The following is a 22,767-nucleotide window of genomic DNA, read 5'->3' as shown; positions in this document are numbered from 1 at the left end:
ATTGGCCAGCCTTATAGACTAGGCAGCAATGACACACACCTTTAATCCTGGTAGACAACTAGCTTGCCATAGAAAGCAGGTGGTAGTGGTACATGCCCTTAATCCCAGAACTAGAAAGGATTATAAGACAGGAGGAGACAGCTCTCAGACATAGTATCATTCTAAGATTCCTGAAGGCAGGATCAGCATTTCAGACTGAGGTAGAAATAAGAGCCAGTGACTGGCTGTTTTGCTTTTCTGACCTTCAGGTTAAAACTCAATATCTATTTCTGAGTCTTTATTAATCGTGCATCAATTCCTTATCCATTGGTCTTGGAATCTACTTGTGGACATGGTGGACATGAGTACTGGCGTGTCTTTCTGTCTCCACACAAGAACTTGACTCTGTCTATCATCCTCTCTTCTCTCATGCTACTGTCTACCTCCCACTAATACCCACAAAGCCCCCTCGTCTTTTACTGTACTCTTGCAGTAATTGATCTCGGTTCCTCTTCCTGTGCTGCAAGACAACATCCTAACAAAGGCAACATAAGGGAATAAGGGTGTGTTGTGGCTCACAGGTCAAGGCACAGCCCATCCAAGTGGGGTGTTGAGGTAGCCAAAGCGTGAAAGTGCTGGTCATATCTCATCAACAGCCAAAAACCAGAGAACAGTGCGTGTATGCCAGCTCTCCTTTTATACAGTCCAAGATCCCTGTCCAGGTTATGGTCTGCTTACTAAGGGGTGTCCTCCCATACCATTACCCTAGCCAAAATAACTGCCCACATGTGTTCCCAGAGGCCCATTGGCCAGGGGACTCTAATTCTGTCAAACTGAGAATCTAACCATCACGTGTACTCCTGTGATGCTGGGCTTCCGCATGTTTTCCAGGCCTTGCCTCCATGTTAAGAAGTTCACTTCTTCCCTTTAGAATGAACTCCCCCAATACAGTTGCCAGAGCTCACCTTGTCTGCTCGCTCATGCTCCACCCAACCCTCTTGCCCACCTCCTCACAACAGCAGTATGTCATGGGTGCCCACCCTGCATCTCGTCCTGGCGGTGCTGCCGTACAACTTAGCTTACCATAGCTGCCAGCACACTTGGCAAGGGTGATCAGCCCTTCTCCTTTGAGCTTTCCTTCCCTGGCACCTAGTCTGAACCTTCCTTTAGTTTTTCTTCCCCTCCCTGAGCCCAAATTATAGGCGGATTTCTGGGCCCAGGCTGTAGCCCTCTTCCGGACTTGCCTTCTCTGCTCTCAATTACTAGCTAATTTCACAAGTCTCAGCCTGAAAAGCCATATCTCCACTGATCCGCCGTTTCTACCCAGTTATCACAGATCTGTATCACTCCCTGGTAACCTGTGGCCCCCTCCAGTGCCTCTCGGGAATGATGCTACCACTCAGTCTGCTGTCCAGGCTGAAAAGAGTAACATTGCCCCTGACTTCCTTATATTCTACCGACAACACACTCCTGACTGTGGGGGAAAGTTCCCTACCTTCATCATTACTACTGAAACAAAAAACCCTGTCACCTTGTACCTGCTGTCCCAGCAGCAGTGCCCGCATCTCTGCTCTTCTCACTGTTCCCATTCCCACCCGATGGACCTTTTACATTTTCAACCCTACTATTCCATTCTCTTTAACAAACACTTTGCTGCATCTGGGAGGAGATCCTAAGCCCTTCTGGGACTTTAGACTGTTACTCAGGAGGAAGTCTTGTCTACTCCCGCCTTCTGCTCCAGTCACACTGGCCTTTCGGCTTCCTATGCTCTCAGACGTCCTCTTGTTCTCTGCCTCCATTCCTCTTCACAGACACCCTCAGGGCTTCATGGCTGTCTCTCACATTCCCATAAGGTCTCCGCTCAAATATCACCTAAATACATGTCCTTCCTACCAGCTTCCTACCGAATCTAAAACGTGATCAAATCAATAAAGTTGTATACTCTGTTGTAGTTCAGTGTGCATTCATCTCTTATGCTGCTATTGATGTGGGATTCCCTTCTGTATGCTCTGAATACCATTGGTTAATAAAGGACTGCTTTGGACCTATAGCAGGTTATAGCAGAGATAGGTGGGGAAAACTAAACTGAATGCTGGAAGAAAGAAGGAGGAGTCAGGGAGAAGCCATGTAGCCCTGCCAGAGACAGATGCTGGAACTTTAGCCAGTAAGCCACAGCCACATGGTGACACACAGATTAATAGAAATGGGTTAAATTAATATGTAAGAGTTAGCCAATAAGAAACTAGAGCTAATGGGCCAATCAGTGTTTTAAATAATATAGTTTCTGTGTGATTGTTTGGGGCTAAGTGGCTGGGAACTAACTAGCGACCTCCTTCAACATGCTATGGCTGTGTTTTGTTTTATCTTCATTTATTTATGGTTTAGTAGGAAGCCCACATACCTGGAGGTCAGAGGGCAGCTTAGATGCATCAATTCTTTCCTTCAACACATGGTTCTGGGATCAAGCTCAAGCCTTCAGACTCAGCAGCAAGTGTCTCTCCCCACTAAACCACCTCACTGGCCTCTTGTGTTGCAGGCTTTTTATTTAGGGCTCGATTCTCCAGGCTTCTCATCATCTGGTGTCCCTGCCTACATCTTCTTCTTCCCTAATCTCTCCACTTACACGTAGGCTCCACAGGGGAGGTGCCTGTTTCACTCAGCGCTGCTTTCCCTCCATGGGAAGAACCCTACTTAACCCAGAGCAGAGCCTCCATGAATGTGTATTGAACAAGTGAATGAATTATTGATGAACTCAAAGCCCTTACTGAAGATTGATGAAACATGTAATCTAATTCTTCCCTTCTCATCATTGCCCATTCATTAGCCTCATGTTCACAGGCAGGGTCTCCCACACTGTAGAGCACATAAAATCCACATACTTTACAAGGCTATATATATATATGTATTTTAATGTTGAAAGTGGACCCTGATACTTCATTTGTTTTCATTATAGTAATAACACTATATTACTACAATGTTAGTAAACAACGTTAAATAACATGAATTAATAAATAGTATTATAGTTGTAACTAAATTACGCTAAGGGAAGGTTAGCTCAAATGTGGTGCTAGCTGTGGTAATGAAGCTGGTGATGACAATGTCGATGATGATAATAACAATAATAAGTAATAATTCCTGGAATCAAAAGTAAGATACTCTGCTTTGTACCTACAGAGAAAAATATCCCTGATTTAAAGATAAGAAAACATAGACTCAGGGTCATGGGATGACCTCCCTGAAGCCTCAGAGCACTGTTTAATCTGCTTTTGAGTCTGTGACAAGTTCTGCTGCAAATGATACGATCATTTCATTCAAATTCTAATTGTTGGGGGAAATTAATCATAATAACCCTGTAAAAAGTCACATTTTTTTTTATAGAAAAGACTTTATTTTTACTTTTTACTGCTGTGCCCCAAAGAAACTTTCCAATGAATTCTCTTGATGTTTGAATGATGTGGGGCCGTGTGAAAGTCGTTCAGACTCAGATGAGGGGGAGCACACTAAGAAAGGAGTTTAGTTTTTGTATTTTCTTGGGAAGACTCAAAACCGAAATGTGTCATCATTACAGATAATTAGCAAACTCCTCATCCCTGGGAAGGGAAGGAATGAAGTCCACTGTATTCCGTTAGAGTTAGTGGTACAGCTAAAGGGACCACGGGTGACATGAAGACCCAGATGGCTTCAGCGCCCAGTCTGCTTAGAAAGGGGTTAAATTAAAGGTGCTCGATGTTTGCTTCACCAGATTTCCTCTATGCTGTCAATTAGATAAACAGAAGTAAGTGCGTGGGGACATCTCCGTGCTCATTCTTCTTGAAGCTTGGGGGTTGGCTTTTAAGACGGACGTGCTGACGTCATTGCGGAGATGAGCAGGGCGGAAGCACAGCGCTTCAGGAATGAAAATGTTAAATTAAATGGACCGTGTTTAACGTCGCTGTTGATCCCGAGGAACAGTTTTCCAGTGTGCGGAACATTTCCACTCCACCCAGCATATGTCCCCCACAGTTTGCTCTGCTCTAATTCATCTGTGTTTCCCGACAGCTCCAGATGGCCCGCTGTCTCCCAGGCTTGCAGCTGCCACTCCAACCAGTCTTCAGGTTGTCTGGTCTACACCAGCTCGCAACAATGCTCCGGGCTCTCCCACATACCAGCTCCAGATGAGGCCAGGCCCCTCCACCCACAGCTTCCTAGAGTGAGCGTTCCCACCTAGTGCCTCTTCCTATGGGCCGCCTTAAACAATGTACGCATGTTTTAAATGTTCTCATAAAAATGAGAATGGGAGAATGGGTCACTTCTTAGGTGCACCAAACTTTGGGTATCTTTTAAAAGTTCAAACAAAGTAGAACATGAACAAACAATTTAGTGGATATACATTTGCTTTACCAAATAAAAATATAGTGTTTGTTAATATAGTATGGAAAGCAAAACTTTTTTTTTAATTCCTTAAGGCTTGCATGAGTACAAGTGTCACATTGACCTGGAACTGGTAAACTGGGCTGAACTGCAAAGATCCTTCCCCAACTGCCCTGTACTGTCCTCATAGCAGCCGCTGCCCTCATAGCAGTCGCTGCCCTCATAGCGGCCACTGTCCTTGCAACCAGAATTTGTATCTTCTGTAAGCACAAGAGAAATAAATTCTTCCCAATGGCTACTTATTCTGAAGTAGATAGAATGTGGTAATTTTACTTAAATCTATGATGGTATCGCTGAACGATTCTTGCAGTATGATTTCACTAAGTTTTGTTTCTTTGTTTTATTTATTTGCATGTCTAAACCTGCCCAATGGGCATTTCTTTCTCACATAGATTTTTTTCCCCAATCCTTCTGCATCGTTAAGCTATGAAGTGAGTGATCTCCAGCCGTTCACAGTGTATGAGCTTCGCTCGGTTGCCACCAATGGCTTTGGCAGCACACACAGTGCTTGGACTCCACTCATGACTGCAGAGGACAGTAAGTAGGCCAGCTACCCAAAGTCAAACATCAGCTACCACAGGGATCCTTAACTGCCTTATGCTTCCCGAAACAGGGAAATAAACCCCTCCAAATTTCTTGTCACAGAGTGACAGTATCTCCTCCAGGGTAAGAGGGTCAGCAGTGGTCAGTCTGTACAGAAGAAAGAAAATTATGGATCCAGAAGGACGGAGGGCGGTACCTAGAGACAGACAGAAAGAAGGAAATGTCACAGTTATGGCATGGCAGTGGGCTGTCCTTCAGCATACGGATACTCTAAAAAGGGAAGGTCTTCTGCACCTTGGTCAAGTGTGGCATGCTTTGGGGGACTCCTGGAAGGCAGACAGGGATGAAATGTTGGGTTGCAGCAGGATAGAGAGGGCTAGCTACACTTATGGCTGGAAGCAGGTACCACCCTACTTGGTATATGTACCAAATGGAGCACCCAGGATAGATGGGTGGGTAGACGGATGGGGTGTGGAAAATTAGAGCTAGATTCAACTGCCTTATTCAACTAACAAAGAATCCTTTGCTTTTTTTCATTGAAAATAAAAATTGAAATTAGTTACATTTAAGAAATAAGCATGTAGCTATGACATTTGTTTTTAAATTAACCACCTCTGCCAAAGCAAACATATCAAGACAGAGGTATAATTTTTTGCCTGTTTGATTTCAGTGAGGTTGGTAATGAGATCAAAGTACTATGGGAGGAAGACACGATGTTTGAACAATGAGCTTCGGGGGTTAATCCTGTCGAGTCTTCTCATCGCAGACGTCTAAGGAGTTGTTGCTCGGTGCACATTAGCTGGCCTGGCTTTATAGCCAACAAGCACAGGAGTGACCTTCAGAACAGCTAGCCATCAATATAAAGGTATAATATTTAAAATAATATGAGCTCTGTATTAAGTAGATTATTTTACCTTCCAATATCCATAATGACTTTAAATACTTAGTGATAAGACATAAAATGGAACAGAATCAACACAGTTCTTCATCTTTAAAGTTCAGTTTATTTTTTAAAATGACGTTCTGAACAATATAAATATTTTCCCCATTCCCTCCCATCCTTCATTACTGTGGGAAGCAAGTGAGATAATTCACGTGGGTGCATCGAATGCTTTTGTCCCAGGGTACCGCTCCAAATACCGCCAGTGCAGAGGGGAGATGCACCCCAGATTCAGGAATCATCGGCGTGTAATCCTCAGGTAGAGCACTGCACACAGCCCGGGAAATCAGGCACTGTCGTCACCAGTGTGGTATTCAGGTTTATGGACTGGAAAGCTCACATTCAAAATAGATTTTTTTCATGAGACATTTTAAAAATGAAGATAGATGTTTAATCTCCTTTTTAGAAAAAATACCATGCTTGGTGTCACTCAATAAAGATTAAGTAAAACTAACTATTCAATCCTCTGCAGAGGTGATGGCTCAATTGAGCACCAAGTAGGTAGAAGGGGAAAAGGATGCCCCTTTTTTTCCTTTCTTCTTCTCCACACTGATCTGGCCAGGGTCCTTACTGACTGGTGGGTGGCCATGCTGTGCTGTCTGCAGGTAGGGAAGCAGTACCAAAGCCTGTCAACATCGCTACGTGTTGGCCATAAGTACTGCATTCTTTGTTGATCAAATCGGCCTCCCATCGCCTCTGATTTTAAGACTAACCTTGTAGATTGTAGGTCGCTAGGATTTTTATGCAGGGACCCTGCCATCTTGGTACCATGTGGAATTAGCACTTCATTTTTCACTTCCCTGAAGAACAAGTGGTATTTGATCATCTAGCAGGTGTCAACACAGAACTCCAGCCATCGTGGCCATGCAAACACTTGCCGTGAGATGAATGGAAAGTTTCTTTCCCCACTCCGCATATGCACTAAGTCACACACATTAGCAAAGAGCTGGAAGGGAGCCATAGGCCCCTGCGAGGCAGTTCCCATCGTACATGGTGACAGTATGCTATATGTTTTGGGTGTCAGTGGAGATGGATACTATCTCTCAAAGGATGTGCAATTGAGGTGACAACGGCTGAATGATTGGCACTGGGCACAAGCAGTTTTTCTGTCAAGGCTACAAAGCACGGCTTAGAAAACTACCCACGGTGACAGATCCATGGAGGATCGCACTTCAACTTTGGCGCCCCCTGTTTGCTGGAGTGGCTATCAGTGGAGATGCTTCCCATACCATCTCAGAATGAAACAGAGAAGTCTTCTGGTGCCCGTACTTGAATCCCTGCCATCAACAGGAGCCTCTTCAGTCACAGACACCAATCTACCTGTTGTACAGGTAGGTCACCCATGGCAGTATGTTTCATGTGGTATTTTGAGGCAATGATATTCATCAAAACTGTAGCAGGGCTGTGAAACCAGAAAGAAAGACACACACAAGAGTGACCTTCCTCACTGAGATCATGTTAGACCCAAGAGCTTGTGATCAAATGGTAAGGGAGAGGCTTCCATTGAATGAGTGAAATTTTGGTATTATGAGAAATAACTGTGTCCAGATACTAAGATGCTAGAGTGACCACACATCCATCTCTTGTATTTTCATGGCTGTGTGCCGTATGTGAATGGAGAGACTGTAGCTTTGGGGATCATGTCTCTTTGAACGTCTGGTTAAACAGGGTTAGCATCTTCTGCCTGTAAAACACCTGAAACCAGATCAATGTAGGCAGTGATGATCTTCCCCTCTAAGTCGGCTCTCGGGCGTGAAGAGAAGCTCTCCTGTATGAAAACTGCAAGGCACTAAATGCATTTTTCCAATTAATTTGTCATTTACATCAGAAGGCCACCAATATCCAGTCCCATGCATTGATAGAAATCTAGGGCGCAGATGACAAATAATCATAATGCAGCCTTCCTTTGAATATTTTAAATCTCATAAAACATGTGTTAATAAAAGATGTTCATTGCAGCCAACTTGGTCGATGTAGTGTTCAAGCACCGGTGACCAGATAAATACAAACAACACACGGGTTTTTTTAATGCGTTAGTGGCAGGCCAGGCAGCTGACATGCCTACAGCTTGCAAAGCTGTGTAGTGATTACATTAGACTCGGAGGAATATACCTAACATCGTAGGAAGAAGGAGGACACCTAGCAGCTGAAAATATTTTCTAGTCATTTTATTTGTGTGTGTGTGTGTGTGTGTGTGTGTGTGTGTGTGAATCTGTATGCTTATGAGTAGGAGGTTGGTATGTGTGTGTGTGTGTGTGTGTGTGTGTGTGTGTGTGAATCTGTATGCTTATGAGTAGGAGGTTGGTATGTGTGTGTGTTTGTGGGTCTGCGGGTATATTTATGGGTGTAGGAGTGTGAATCTGTGTGTTGGCAAGCATGTGTATGGGAGTGTGTGTATAAATCTGTGGGTTTGTAAGCATGTGTATGTGTGTGCTGTATGCATTGCAGAGGTCAGAGTGTGGGTGGGTGTCATGCCTTGGGAGATGCTGGCCACCTCTCTTTGTCACTGTCTCTCCTTAGCCTGGAACTTGGTGAGTAGGCTATGATCATGGCCAGGAAGCCTCCACCTGTCTCTGCCTCCCTGGTACTAAGATTATAAACATGTGGCACCACACCCAGATTTTATAATACAGGATAGAGCCTCAAACTGAGGTCCTTGTTCTTGAGAAGAAAGTCACCTCCCCAACCCATATAGTGGTTGTCCCTCGGGACTGCAGTTATTCTGCAGCTTTCAGACACCGACAGCTGTTTTCTGTGTAGTATATAAATGGAAAACTTGTAGTTTGGGGCAAGGTTCTGTGAACTTCACTTTAAGCATAATCACAGAAGGGCTTTTCCCCCTAAAATCCAGCCCCATGCAAAATGTGAGCTCACCCACTTCACCATTAAGGAAAAACTCAAAGAAAGACCAGGGAGGGTCAGGTAATCTGCTTTTAGTAAAGATTTTCCAGGAGAGAAGACAAAAATATTTAGTTATGTTTCGACTGTAATGTTTAGGTTTTCGCTTTTTGGGGGGGTCACTCTGACAAAATTATATCCATACACAAGCAATAAGATCAACTGATGAGACCGAAATTGCTTCCTAAAAACCATTGCTAATCTCAAAATAAAACTCTAAACAAATAATTTCGTGACCAGGCATTTTAAAGAATTTGACCATTACCACAAACTTGAGATTTACAATTTCGCACTTATATACCTTTAAAGATTTATTTTTAATTATGCACATGTGTGTAGGGGAATATTTGCAGGTCATTACAGGTACCCACAGGTATGTGATCCCACCATGGGTTAGGGTCCCAGGCAGTTGGGACCTCCCAGTGTGGGTGCTGGGAACTGAACTGAGGCTCTCTGAAGGAATAGTGCCTGTAGACCCTTGACTGCTAAGCCCTCTCTCCAGTGCCCCCCTGCCAGGACACTCACTTTTAGTTTCAAGCATAAATCTAAGCGGCATTATAATAATGCTTATATAATAACATAATATATATCATATAATAGCACGTATATAATACCATAAATGGAATTTTGAAGTCTGAGCAGTTCATACTGGGGGTTCACACAGATACTTTTATCTTTGTTCATTGTCTTGCTACCAGATAATTATCCGTGAATTTGTCTTCAGAGTGATAAAAAAAGATATATCACATTACGTACACTATGATATTTAGGGCCATTAGCATACTTTGGTGATCCATTGCATCCAATCTAGGATTTTTTTGTATTTTTATAATTGCATAAAGTGACTGTTTCAGTTTCCTCATTTTGCATGACAAAAATCATGACCAAAAGCAGCCTAGGGAAGGAAAGCATTAATTTGTCTTAAACTTCTGGGTCACAGTGTGTCAGGTGAAGTTGGGGCAGGAATTCAAGCAAGAACCTGAAGCAGAATCCATGAAGGAACGCTGCTTCCTGGCTTAGCTCCTGGCTCACTTGTGGGTGCGTGTTTAGCTGTCTTCACCAGTGTTCGAGTGCCGTGAAGAGACACCGTGACCAAGGCAACACCTCGAAAAGGAAACATTTAACTGGGGGCTTCTTCACAACATCAGGTTAGTCCACGGTGGTGGGGGGCATGGCAGCATGCGTGGCACTGGAGTAAACAGAGGGCTACATCCTGATCCAGAGACAATAGGCAGAGGGACTGGGCCTGGCCTGGCCACCCCCAGTTACACACTTTCTCCAGCGAGGCCACTCCTCCTAATCCTTCTATTCTTTGCAAACAGTTCCACTCCCTGGTGACCAAGCATTCAAGCATATGAGCCTCTGGGGCCACTCCCATACAAACCACCACAAGTCCTCCTCCTGGTCATATCATAATGCAAACTGCATTTAATCCAACTTCAGAAGTCCCCATGGTCTATCACAGTCTCAACATCTAAAAGCCCAAAGTTCAAATTATCTTCTAAGACTCGTGGCACTCTCTTAACTGTAACCCCCTGTAAAATCAAAACCAAAGAAGAGATCACATGCTTCCAACAGACAATAACACAGAATATATATTACCATCCCACAAGGGAGGAAAGGGAGCATAGTGAGGAAAGACTGGACCAAAGCAAGACCAAAAGCAAACTGGGCAAACTACAAATTCTGCATCCCTATGTCTGATATTAAAATGCTCTTCAGATCTCCAATTTCTTTCAGCTTTGTTGACTGTAGCACCTCTCTTTCTCTGGGCTTGGTTCCTCACTCTGTTAGCAGCTCTTCACAGGGATCCCATGATGCTGGCATCTCTAACATCTTGGGGTCTCCAAGGCAATCCAGGCTTCACCTTCGCAGCTTCATGCAATGGTCTCTCTGGGTCTCCAGGCAGGAATACCCCTGATACACACCTGGACTCAGCAGCTCTCTTGAGTCACAGAGGAAGAGTCCACATTCCTTTCGGAAACTCTAAAGCCAGAACTGCATGGCCAAAGCCGCCGAGTTCCACTGTCTGATGAGGCTGCAATGCTCCCCTTGTTCATTACATTGGCATCAGATTTCTATTCTGATGTTTCCCTTCACTACCTAAATTTTTCTTTAATTACCCTTCACAAACTGAAAGCTTGGCTGGGTGGGATCTTTCCCTGAAGTTACCACTCCCTTTATTCCATTGACCATCAAGCCTTTCTTCAGATTTTTAATCCCCTTAAGTGAAGCTCAATTAATAAAAACTCAGGGTCAGAAATTGGAATTCAACCTGAAGATTCAAAAGCAAAACAGCCGGCCGCTGACTCTTACCTCAACCTCATTCTGAAATGGTGATCCTACCTCCTGGAAGCTCAGAAGGAGACTGTGTCTGAGAGCTGTTTGCTCTCTCTAAACTTGAATTAGGCCCTCACGGTCCACCTCACCCTCAGCACTGTCTTCCATGTTCCTACTATGCTGGCCAATCAAGCCCTATTTAAAGTGTCCACCTGCTCGTCTATTTCAAAGTCCTAGAATTTTCCATATCTCTCCAGAAAGCAACATGGTCACAGCAATATCCCAGACCCAGATACTAGCTTCTCTCTTAGTCACTGTTCCATTGCTGTGAAGAGACATCATGATCAAGGCAACTCTTATTTAAAATAATAATAGTTATAATAATAATAATAATAATAGTACAGGGGTGGCTTACAGTTTCAGAGTTGTAGTCCATTATCATGGTGGGGAGCATGGCAGTACATATAGAGCTGGAGGAATAGTTAAGAGATTACCTCTTGATCTGCAGGCAGCAGACAGAGAAACTGAGCCTGGTAGGGACTTTTAAAACCTCACCCCCATCCAGTAACACATTTCAATCATCAAGGCTATACTTCCTATTCTTACTAATCTTTTCAAACAGTGCCCTTCCTGGTGAGTAAGCATTCAACTATATGAGCCTATGGGGGGATCATTCTTATTCAAACTACCTCATTAGCTACCTGTTCCCAGGACCACCCACACAGGGAGTGATGACACTCATAAGGGGCTTCTGCATCGATTCAAATTCATGAAAGCTCAACCAAAGAAATGCTGTCTGAGCGTACATGTATACACACACACACACACACACACACCACACATGTGCACGCATGCACACACAGACTGTGAAGGCCATGGACATGAGAGATGATGAATAAGACATTCCTCCCTGGATGCTTCTGCTGACTAGCTGATGTAAAACAGAAAATCGGTCAGGAGTCTGTCCAGCTGAGGCACCCATGAGGCAAGGGCAATCGCTTCATTACAAGGGGCTGGGAAACGCGACTCAACAGAAACAGTAAGTAGAGATGTTGTTTGTTTGGTTTTCCTTTGATATCATTTCTAATTTGCTTCATGGCAACTGGTCTAGGAGAAGGAGGGGAGAGCAAGAGACAAAGATGGAGGGAAGAGGTGACATTTAATCTTTACCGTGGCCATAGGTAGGCTGCTGGCTGTCTGGGCATTCCCTTCCTGCCATGTCAGAGAATGCTTAACCACAGAAGCTCCAAACTAAGCTTTGCACTCTTTAAAAGCGAGTGAGAGGACTGCTACACAGGGAGAGAACGCCAACCGGAAACCCCTTTCCCTGGTCTTACCCTGTTACGCTACAATCAAACACTGAGTTGTATGAAAGGGAAGGGAAAAGAAGAGAAAGGTAGTGGAGGGAAGGAGAGGGGAGGAGACAGAGGGAAGGGGAGGGAAAGAGAGGGGAGAGGAGAGTGGAGGAGAGGGAAAAAGAGAGGAGGAGAGGGGAGGAGAGGAGAGGAGGGGGAAGGAGAGGGAAAAAGGAGAAGGGGGAGGAGAGGGAAAGAGTGGGGAGAAGAGGGAAAAAGAGAGGAGAGGGGAGGAGGGGGGAAGAGGGGAAAAGAGAGGAGGAGAGGGGAGGGGAGGGGAAGGGAAGGAAACTTGAGCATGATGTTCCGTGAGCTGGTGGAGATCATCTAGGATAAGACTTCTCAAACTATTTATTATGTAAATATGTGTCCTTGGGGGTACTTAAATTTAAAAATTAATATTGCACAGCAAACTTTTTTATGATTCATATGTTTTAGGATGTTAAGCCTTAAACAACGTCCTTAAGAGGGATCTAGGTAGAGGGATTTGAAAATATTTTAAATTTGGGTTGAATGTCTTGTAAATGATGATCCATCGTGGCAGTTCAGCTGTGCCCCATTTCAAAGGAGCTGGCCTAGCTGGGCCTAGTGACTGTCTCATCTCTTTATGGAGGACTTGGGCGTGGGTCACAAGACCCTCCCCTGAATATCCAGTCACTCCCTGCCACGTGTAAGAGACTGCCTTAATTGCACGTCGGGGGAGGGGCTAGAGTGCCTGTGTAGGCTTGGGGCATCTGACGGAGGGAGGCTCAACTCTGCAGTGATGGGACGCCTTCGTTCATGCCAGGTAAAGGCTTTCCAGGCACCGCCTGTCCTGGTAGCAGGATGTACACCCCCGTGAGGAACCCCTCACCTCTGCTTGGTAAGGAAGCTCCGTAAATGTGTTGCTCCCTAGAGTGAGTTTTGGCAGAATTGCGCCTTTGTTTGCTATTGGGATCTTCGGAGGAATAGAATGGCTAGGGCTTCTCCTGGAAAGAGACTTTAGCAACAGTGCCTGTATCAGTATTAACGTTTTTATTAGTGAAGAAATACGAACTATAAATTTCAGGCATACCACGTAGTCATTTTGTTCCTCCTGCTTCAGGCATCTTTCCCAAATGCTCTGGATATTCAGGGCTGGGTGCTGCCCTCTTACACTTTCACAGGAGGACACGCTTGTCTATTTTACAGACAAAAGAGATCTGAGAGCAAAAGGCCCATTTTCTTCTTCTTTATGTGTGGGTGTGCACTACATACATGCTGGTGCCCATGAAGGCCAGAGGGTGTGTTGGGTCCATTGGAACTAGAGTTGCAGACAGTGTGAGCTTCCGTGTGGATGCTGGGAAATGAACTCAGGTCCTCTGCAAGAGCAGCCAGCGCTCTTAACTGCTGAGCCCTCTCTCCAGCCACAGAGGCCCCCCAGTTGCTTCTCTAGCCTTGAAAACAGAAGGCTCTGCATGTTCACCCCTATAAGCCTTGTTTTCTATTGTGTAGATCATTGACCTGAATTCTTACATTTTCATAATTAGTAAGAGCAACTATTATATTTCTTTGTTATTGTATAATCTTAACATTGAATTTGTGCAAGCTATGTTGCCAACAGAAGTTTCTTTAAAATGATGTACTGAAGAACAGAAAATTGGGTCCATCTGGCCTCAGTTTCTCTCGTGGGTTCTGGAATCCCCTTCGAGCACAGAGTCAGCTTCTCCTGAAAAGCTTGTCTCCAGGTGCAACATTCCTTACATCCCTCAGATGCCAACCGCGCGTAGATGTGATGCGCAACCCAGGCTTCTCCAGCCTTTCCTACATTTAGTTTAAGAAATTAATAAGTATTCTTTTTTATCATAATTGCCTTACTGCTATGGGTTTGTCTTTACTAAGAGTCTGTTCTGTACCAGATCGTTATCTGTGGAATGGTCTCAACACTTTTTGTTAAAGTGTTTTTGTTCTTAGATGATTCATGTCGGAACGCAGTGGACTTAGTTAAAGGATCTCTTGGTAACAACCACATGTGCTTATTAAACAGCCAGTATTAAGACCCGCCCATCTGAATGCCACACCTGCAGCCCCTAACCATTAACAAGTGTAGGGGCTGTGTGTCATTTTCATAAGATTCTCTCTCTCTCTCTCTCTCTTTCTCTCTCTCTCTCTCACACACACACACACACACACACACACCTATACCCCTCTATCAGAACATTCTAGAACACTAAAACTCTACATAGATTCTTTTAATCACAGCATCTCACTCAATTTAACCATAATCCCAGAAGAAAACCCAGTTTTCCAGGGTTGATTAAATAAGAATCTGGAAAGGATGGCCATGGTCTGGAAGAGCAGCCAGTGGCGGTGAGGAAAGAGCCCTATGAGCGGAGCTGAGGGTTGGTTACACCTGTGTGACCCGCGTGTAGCCTCTTCTGAGCCGACGGCCGCATTTCTGACCAGTAGATACTTACGCTGTGGGATTTTGCTGCTTCTCATGCCGACACGGCACATTCTATTTGCAGCCCTGGAGTGTTCAAGGAAGCACGCACTGCGCACCACCTCATCCCCTGCCTCAGGTCTAGATGAGCAGCCATTCTTCCTGACCTCCACTCCTCCTGGTCGGGAGAGTAGAGAACGGAAGATCTTCAGAAGTGATCCTCTTACCTCCACACCGGCAGTGCTGCCCTTTCCACTTCAGCGGTGGCTGGAATGCTGCCGCTCTGCCATTAAACCCGGCACACAGTGTTGGCATTTTCTTTCGCAGTCAGGGAAGGTGGGAGTTGACGCTGAACAAGCCCACAGCCAGCTCACGTTCTGCATATTTGTTTTGGGGGTACACCATGGCACCATCTTCATTAGTACCACATGAATATTCCCTTCTCTTTATTCTGTTGGTCTTCTTGCATTTGGTTCTTTTATTATTAGCTGTCAAAAATTCTTTGGGGAAGTTGTTGGGTATAAATAATAAATTGATGAAAGAATTCATGATTAAAGAGACAGGTTGCCATTCTCTCAGCTACGGCATCAGAGACAAATAGCATGGCTACCTTAACGTCTGGGGTGTGATGTAGAGCTCTGTCTAAGGGCCGTCCGCATACCACCCCCATGGTTTTTAATTCGCTGGGAAATTTAGGGGCTATTCACTTAGGAGTTAATATCACTGAAGGAGTTTTTAAACCAAGCGAGGTTCTTTTTATGAGAATGGTAAAATATTAGCTTGAGAACAGCATTTGAGACTAACAGGAAAATCAATCCACCACAGCAAACAAGTGTGAAAGACTTTTCATCCCAAACCGCCGAACGTCACGTGTATCCTCGAACTGGGAGCCTTAGACAGGGTTGAGCCTGCGCGCGCACACACCCTCTCCAGCGTGCACACCTGAAATTACCAGTAGCAAGGCCCTTTCCCATCAAGGTCATGACTTTCTGCTGGGCTGGGTCTGAACCTTACAGGTGAGGCAGGCAGTTGCCCACAGAGATCGTGCCGTTTACCAAAACAAGACTGCTTTCAGTTATGAATGCGCCTTCTACCTTGAAACAGCACTCTGTGGCCTGACCAGAGAGGAGGCTCCCCTTCCTGACTCCAGGGGACTGTGCTCTAAACAGTTACACCCGCCGAGAGAGCTGTTGCCTTATGTCTCCATCACTGGGCGGCTGAGCTGTGCGCCTGCCAGACTTCCCCATCTCCCCTCGAGTGACAGAGGCATTGACAACATGTTATACTCCACATTGATTTTACAGTTAAGGAGCTGATCGTGATGTATAGGGATTTTACGAATTCAGCTGAGAGGCCGACTTTTGCCTTTTATCATTCCATTAAACTTTTATAACCATCTTTTTCATGTCATTTCACCCATGAATTCTTACTTTAGAGAGTGATAGCTACTGCGGCGAGCGTAACTTTCCTCGTGTTCACGGCTTTTTATTGTATTAGCCAACTACCCCAATTATAGTTATTACTCATGTTTTACATAATTGTGGTGACCCTTTCAACTGAGCAGTAGCAGGACAGTTGGTTTGTATATAGAATTAGATGATCCTGCTTATCATTTCAAAGCTCCAAATTGAACGAGTGCCAGAAGTCAGGTTTTAACACTTGCCTAGCCAAAGGAGCTAATTAAGCTGAGTTCTGTTCCTCTCCAGCCTGCGTTAGAGGACTTTCTGCCAAGGAAACAGGGAGTGTGCTCGGGTTTCCCGAGAGAGAAGCTAATAAAATGTATTCTGGCTCTGGGGGTGTGTGGTGGGGGTATCATGAAATTGAAATTGAATGTCTCCTCTTCCCAAGATAAGAGGTCGTCTTTAAGGAAGGGCTGTGTTCTGCGGGAGTCTGAAGTGTAAGTTCGGCTCATTATCATGGATGTTTTACCTATCACACGATCGGCGTCTTCGGGAGAAATAAAAGGCCGTATTCTCATCACAGAGAACAAACTGCATCCTTGTTGGTGCTTTTCCCCAAAGAAGCTCCGCGGTGTGATAGCTCACAGAGGAGGGAATAATTATGCGAGACCCTGATGAAAACCTGCTGGAAAACATTCTGGTTTTTGAAAGCATTTATTATTCTTTAGTGAGGAGAGGGGGTGAGATAGGGTTAGGCTAAAGACTTCAATCTCCACCGTTGGTTTTACAAGTTCCTGTATCAGAGGATTTTTTTTTTTTAAGATTGCAAAACATTTAAAGCTTGTAAGACACTCCCATTTTTCTGGGAAATAACTAAACATGCATGGCATGGCTAGCTGAGAAAGGAGCCATATCCCCCTGTTGGTATGATAATTGCTTCTGTACCATGTACTGGCGAGGTGAGAAGAAATGTCACCGACGGCTTTCAAGTGAAAGCTAACAACAGACCAGCCTGGGGAATGCCCACACCAACGTCACCATGATACTAGGCTTTCTCTCTCCACAAAGGGTGGGTGACCAAATTGTCAAAAACGGCTTGATTTTAGGTCCCTTCACAAAACGAATTTCAATTCTATCATCAGCACTTTGGTTGGTGACGAAAACGTAGACCATTCTGTTTGAAAACGTCCCTTACCTAGCTATTGCCACGGCCACTGGCTTCACACGTCTGTGGCTGCCTTTAACACTTAGCCCTCAGTGGGACACTGAATCACACATTCACACTCAAATCAATGCTGTTTTAAACAATTACTAAATCCAACTATATCTTTTTAAAAGATTTTCAATAAAATCTAATGTTCACAGAAAAAAAAAATCTCATAAATGCCAAAATTGCTGTGGGCAGAAAAGAGGGCTATGGTATTTTTTTTTTGATCTGTTGTAGCAATTTGTAGATCTCAGGCCATGGTTTATAAGAATGGTAAACGTCCCGGAATCGCAGCTGTTACTGATCAGTGATTGAGCCAGATTTGTGTTATTGCGCCATGTTCCTGCTTGTACCTAGAGAGCAGTAAAGCCACGATATAATAAAAAGCACCTGCATTTTAAATGAAATTTCAATTGAAAAACTTAACAGCCCTTCAAATTGCAGAATTTAACGCAGCCCAGTAAAGCTTAAATAACACTTTGCCTGCGCGGGCTGAGGGGATTCGCATTCAAGGTGACTTGACTGTGTCGCACGGTGAAATTATTTACAATTAAGGAATTTCTCTGGAGGGCTGCAGAGTGCCTGCTGCCCCCCACCACCACCTCTGCAGGCATATGGTGGGCCTTCTTCAGTATTCATGGGGCCTCCCGAACCTTTATGATAATTGAATCAGTTAGAGTGCTGAGTGGGGCAGACGTAAAACCTGTTAACCTAAAGGTCAGATCTGTGCATTGTTTATTTATCAGCAGGTGAAGGAGCTAGATCATCGTCAGCTCTGTCACGGCACAGTAAAAAATCCCCGATAATATTAACAGGGAGTAGATAAATCGCAAACCATGGATTAGCATGAGAAACAGAGGCAGCATCCTATGGAATGTATAATGAGGGATGCTGTCAACGGGTCTGTTACCGTAGTGATGCTGGTTAGAATCAGGACTGGGGATCTAGGGGGCAAAAGGTGGCCAAAGCCTTCTCGAACTTTGTATTTTTCTTCTAATGCCTTGATTTAAAATAATTGTACAAATCCTTGTGATATGTTTTCAGCATTAGCTCTCATGAAGAGAAATGATTTTGCTGGGTCTATGATAGGAAGGACAGGACAGCGTCAGCTCAGTCACGTTCAACAAGTATTTCTCACAGCATCATGGGCAGGGCAGCCGTGCGCATCTGTGCGCCCTTCACCAGTTTGTCTCTCGTCTCCACCAAGGGCTCGTGCATTTGAGGTTTACTGTTGAGGAAATGGGAAGTTTGTAAGAAGTTTGTAAGATCTGTGACTTCTAGATGTGTTCTTTCCATACAGGGCCTGGGCCAGTAGATCCTCCAGTTCTTCTGAACGTGAAATCGAGAGTGATGTCAATCGTTTGGCAGCAGCCCGTAAAGCGCAATAGGTCTATTACCCATTATCATACATACTGGCATGGCCGTCTGTACTTCACGGCCTTGGGAAATGTCACTAACTGCACCGTGGTTCATCTGCACCCTCGCACGGCCTATCAGTTCCAGGCAGCACCTCCGAAGGGTGTTCCAAGTCACCAGAGTCTCAGACTGTGTGGACACTCCCAGGAACACTGAAGGCATCCCAAGCCCAGAGCTATTTCCAGCCACTCCAACATCTGTCATTGTATCCTGGCAACCCCCCACCAACCCCAGTGACTTGAGTGAAAACTTTACAATCGAGAGACGAGAGACGAGTCAAAGGGAAAAGGAAGTTAGGAGCCTAACACCTCTCTCGGGAAGTCGTGCCGTGAAGTTTATTGACAAGGATCCTGCCTTCAGCCCTTGGACGTAATATAAATGCCGGGTTCTGGGGAGCTCTTTTATTGGAGGCACAGGAAGCAGTGGCTGAGTAGAAGTTACAAAAACACCCTCCCGGCCTGCAGGAGTGCAGCTGCCCAGGGTGCATTGCTGGGACCAGATGCAGACAAGGTAAGGCGTTGGGCATCCTGGCTTCTCTTCAGTCCTACAGATGTAGGGACTTACCCTGAGTGCACTCTGTGTCTAACAGAGCCATCTACTGACAAGATGAACACATTCATTGTCTGAGGCAATTGCTGCAGAAACTGGCTTTTTGGCCTTTAGCCCAAACTATCTTGAATTCAATGTCAGTTTTTCATTTCTCCCTGAATCCCCTTAATTATATTGTTGAGAGACTGCTATTTGCCTCGCACACATGAAATACTTTGATACCACTGTGGGATGCTTAGCCTCAGGACCACGTCATATTTAAACAGATCGGGAAATGAGAAGAGATGGGGAGACTAATGGGAGCGCTGAGAAGCATATTAACAAACAAAAGCTCCATGCGTTAATATCCCATGCTCTTTTGGAAAAAAAAATCAAAGAATTGAAATAATGGGAAAAGAAATCAAGAAAATAGCATATTGCTGGGATATCCAGAAAGCTCAATTATTTGCCTCATTCTTTGGGGATTGAACTCTAGAGGATGGGATAACTACCATTGTTTTGGCTGGCATACAAACTTCATTCAAGGGAAATTAGTGTAACCAAACAGGAGGGAGTTCTGCAGCTTAGAAGCCTCTTTTGTGTAAATACACACATGCTTCCATGGATCCAGCCTTGTACCTCTGCCAAAAGCCTTGGTACAGTAGCTTGCTCACCAGAGCACAAAGCAGAGGGCATTTGCATAACAGCAAAGTTCGTCTGTTGGAATTATTGCTTGGATCCAGGCTGAGTTCTCTCTTGCCAACTAAAGGCAGGCACTAGATGATGCTAGATAATTTAAATTTTTGAAGAAAATTCATTTAACCCACAAACTAGAAGTGACCATTTAGCAATTTTTTATTTAGTCTTTGAAAATTAAACACCCAAAATAATCTTAAATATCTTCGACCCGAGAATTGTTAAAGCAATGCAATTTTGGTGAAAAATAAAGCATATGGAATTATGTTGATGTAGCATTAATTTAATTTTTACATATAGCATATATGATATTCTATGAACTCGAAAAATCATAAGAACTTGTCTTCAGTCACATAAAAAAGAAAAGAAGGAAGGAAGGAAGGAAAGAAGGAAGAAAGAAAGAGAAACAAACAAACAAACCCAGAATCAATGCTCATCCCAGAACTGCCTTACCTCTCTAAAGAGTTCTGTGAGGTGGGTTTCGGTGCAGTGTTGGTAGATGGCATGTGACATGGCACCCACAGTCCCTTCACAAAGGCAGCAGCTACACTTCAAACGTTCTTCTGATTCTTTCTGCCAAAATTTTAAAACTTAGGAATCACTGATTGTAGTATATCAGAAATGAAAAAATAAATGTGTGCCTGATTTTAGAAGCTAACAGTGAGCCAGTCTACTTGAGTGGGTCAACACCCCTGGGATCCCAATATCTGGAAGGAGTTAGTCGGCCTTTATTTCCCCTCTAGGGCCACGACACTTTTATCTAGGAAAGGGAGCAGGGTGTCCATGTCCTATCGGATTGGTAGGGAAGTTTTGATCAGCTTGACTAAGGGAGATAAATTCACCTCAGGCCCAAGAAAACCATGGAAACCCTAGATCAAGTTTTGATTTGTTTAGTTCTTTGTGTGTGTGTGTATTTTGTTTGTTTGGTTCGTTGGTTTTTCAAGACTGGGTTACTCTGTGTAACAGCTCATGCTGTCCTGGAACTCAATTTGTAAACCAGATTAGCTTCAAACTCAAAGAGACCTACCTGCCTCTGTTTTCCAAGTTCTGGGATTATAAGTACAAACCACTACACATGGGCCCCATGTTTTTAGAAAGATCTTGAAACACAGAGGTATGACAGCCAAGTGATAACTCTGGCCCTCACAGCATTATCAATCCCCATTATTTATCTAGGGAATGAAATTTACCAATAAAGAGAAGCACGAGGAATACTGGGCTAAATCTAGTGTTTCATGACGTATATTTAAATGTTGTTCAAAGACCACAGTTCCGTGTTAGTATTATTGGCTCGCACTGTACTTGGAAATATCTTAAAACTTTACCAAAGTGTATTTTCTAGTGATATTTCTCTTTAGTAAACAGATGCGTGCCTGGAAACTCTGACTCTTCTCTGCAAGGACAGATCTGAAAATCAACAGCCAAGTGGCTAAAACTTTATAAAATTTGTGAGAAACCACGGGGTCGTCAGTAACGCCTGGTTACGAACCATGCCATGTTTGCCATGCGCTACTGTTCTTAGTAAAGGGTGCCTACTGTTAACAATGACACTGTGTTCTCCTTCTCACGTTTGTAGAGGTCTGTCTAGGAATTCTCCTTTTGACACCAGAGAGAGAGAGTAGGGCCAGAATAAAGCCCCTCACCTCATGGAACTGATACTATGGACAACTAGAAGCAACAGATGCCCACAAGAAGCAAGAACTAGGTGTGGAGAGCAGAATCAGTAAAAGTAGGAAGCGTGAGTTGGTAGAGTGGTAAATGACAGGAGACATGCCACTGCTGTCTCACCAATCTTAGTCCCCGCTGTGCTGCTAGTAACTGACCAAGTTAACAGTAGTAGAGCTCCATTCGGCTCTTGGTTTTGTAGCTTCCAGGATAAGGGGCTCCATCTAAGGATGCGCCTCTTGCCAACAGCATCCAATAGCTGTGGGGGCTGCATAGATTGAGAGACGGGAATCCTGTAGTCTTCTACATTCCCCCTCTGGTCCCTCTACTTGTTATACATTTGCCAATATCCAGTCAGGCACCAGCCTCCAGTCATCTTTGAGCTGGACCCTCATGGCCTTATCTAGTCCTGACCCCACCCAAGGACCTGCTCTAAATACCACAGTCAGATAAATTTTCACTTCTTAATACCTCATGCGGGGGTATCAGGTTTGAGACATGAGTTTTCAGAGGGATGACTTGTATCCAAGCCGTGTCACCAGCCCTGCTATCTCTGTGCAATGCCACCTGCAGGAGCTACTGCCCAACAGGGGCAGCAAGAGAAGCAACAAAGTGAGACAACTAAAAGACAATTACAGAGCATCATATTGCTAAGTAGAAAAAGAGTTGCTACCCGAGCCAAATCTAAGAGAGTCCTGTATGAGGGTGATACAATTGAGGCCATTCCCGGCTTTTGTGTGAGCGCAGGGCAGTTTGAGCGACTTAGTGAAACCTGGTCACAAATGTACAAAGAAACTGAGGATGTGATTCAGGGGTAGAGGGCTTACCTGGAATGTGCAAGGCTCTGAGCTTAATATTTGACTACTAAAAACAATTGCTCATGGCTTGGTAAAGACATAAGTATTAAGAAAGGGAAACTGAGCACATGGTAGGTCTAACTCATATTCTCAAAATCTGACCATCAGGAAAACTCCAAGTAATTATATTATGGGAAAAATGAACTCTTGTGTACTTCCCTGTGGCACTTAATTTCCTGAGACGACTATTTT

At 44.4% G+C, this 22,767-nt stretch overlaps 1 protein-coding gene across 1 annotated transcript in view; it reads left to right on the top strand.

The window, feature by feature from the left end:
* Positions 1–22,767, top strand: part of Ush2a (usherin) — a 683,507-nt gene that overhangs the window by 445,047 nt on the left and 215,693 nt on the right. The window contains 6 exon segments of the mRNA XM_087905997.1: positions 4,018–4,172; positions 4,782–4,926; positions 18,714–18,917; positions 18,920–18,979; positions 18,982–19,312; positions 22,410–22,437. Of these exon segments, the coding sequence (XP_087762123.1) occupies positions 4,018–4,172; positions 4,782–4,926; positions 18,714–18,917; positions 18,920–18,979; positions 18,982–19,312; positions 22,410–22,437 (923 nt within the window).

The sequence above is a fragment of the Myodes glareolus genome, chromosome 5 (genome assembly GCF_982192425.1).
Source record: "Myodes glareolus chromosome 5, mMyoGla1.1, whole genome shotgun sequence".
NCBI lineage: Eukaryota > Metazoa > Chordata > Mammalia > Rodentia > Cricetidae > Myodes > Myodes glareolus.
The sequence above is the reverse complement of the archived record's forward strand: the minus strand, read 5'-3'. Positions and strand labels throughout refer to the sequence as shown.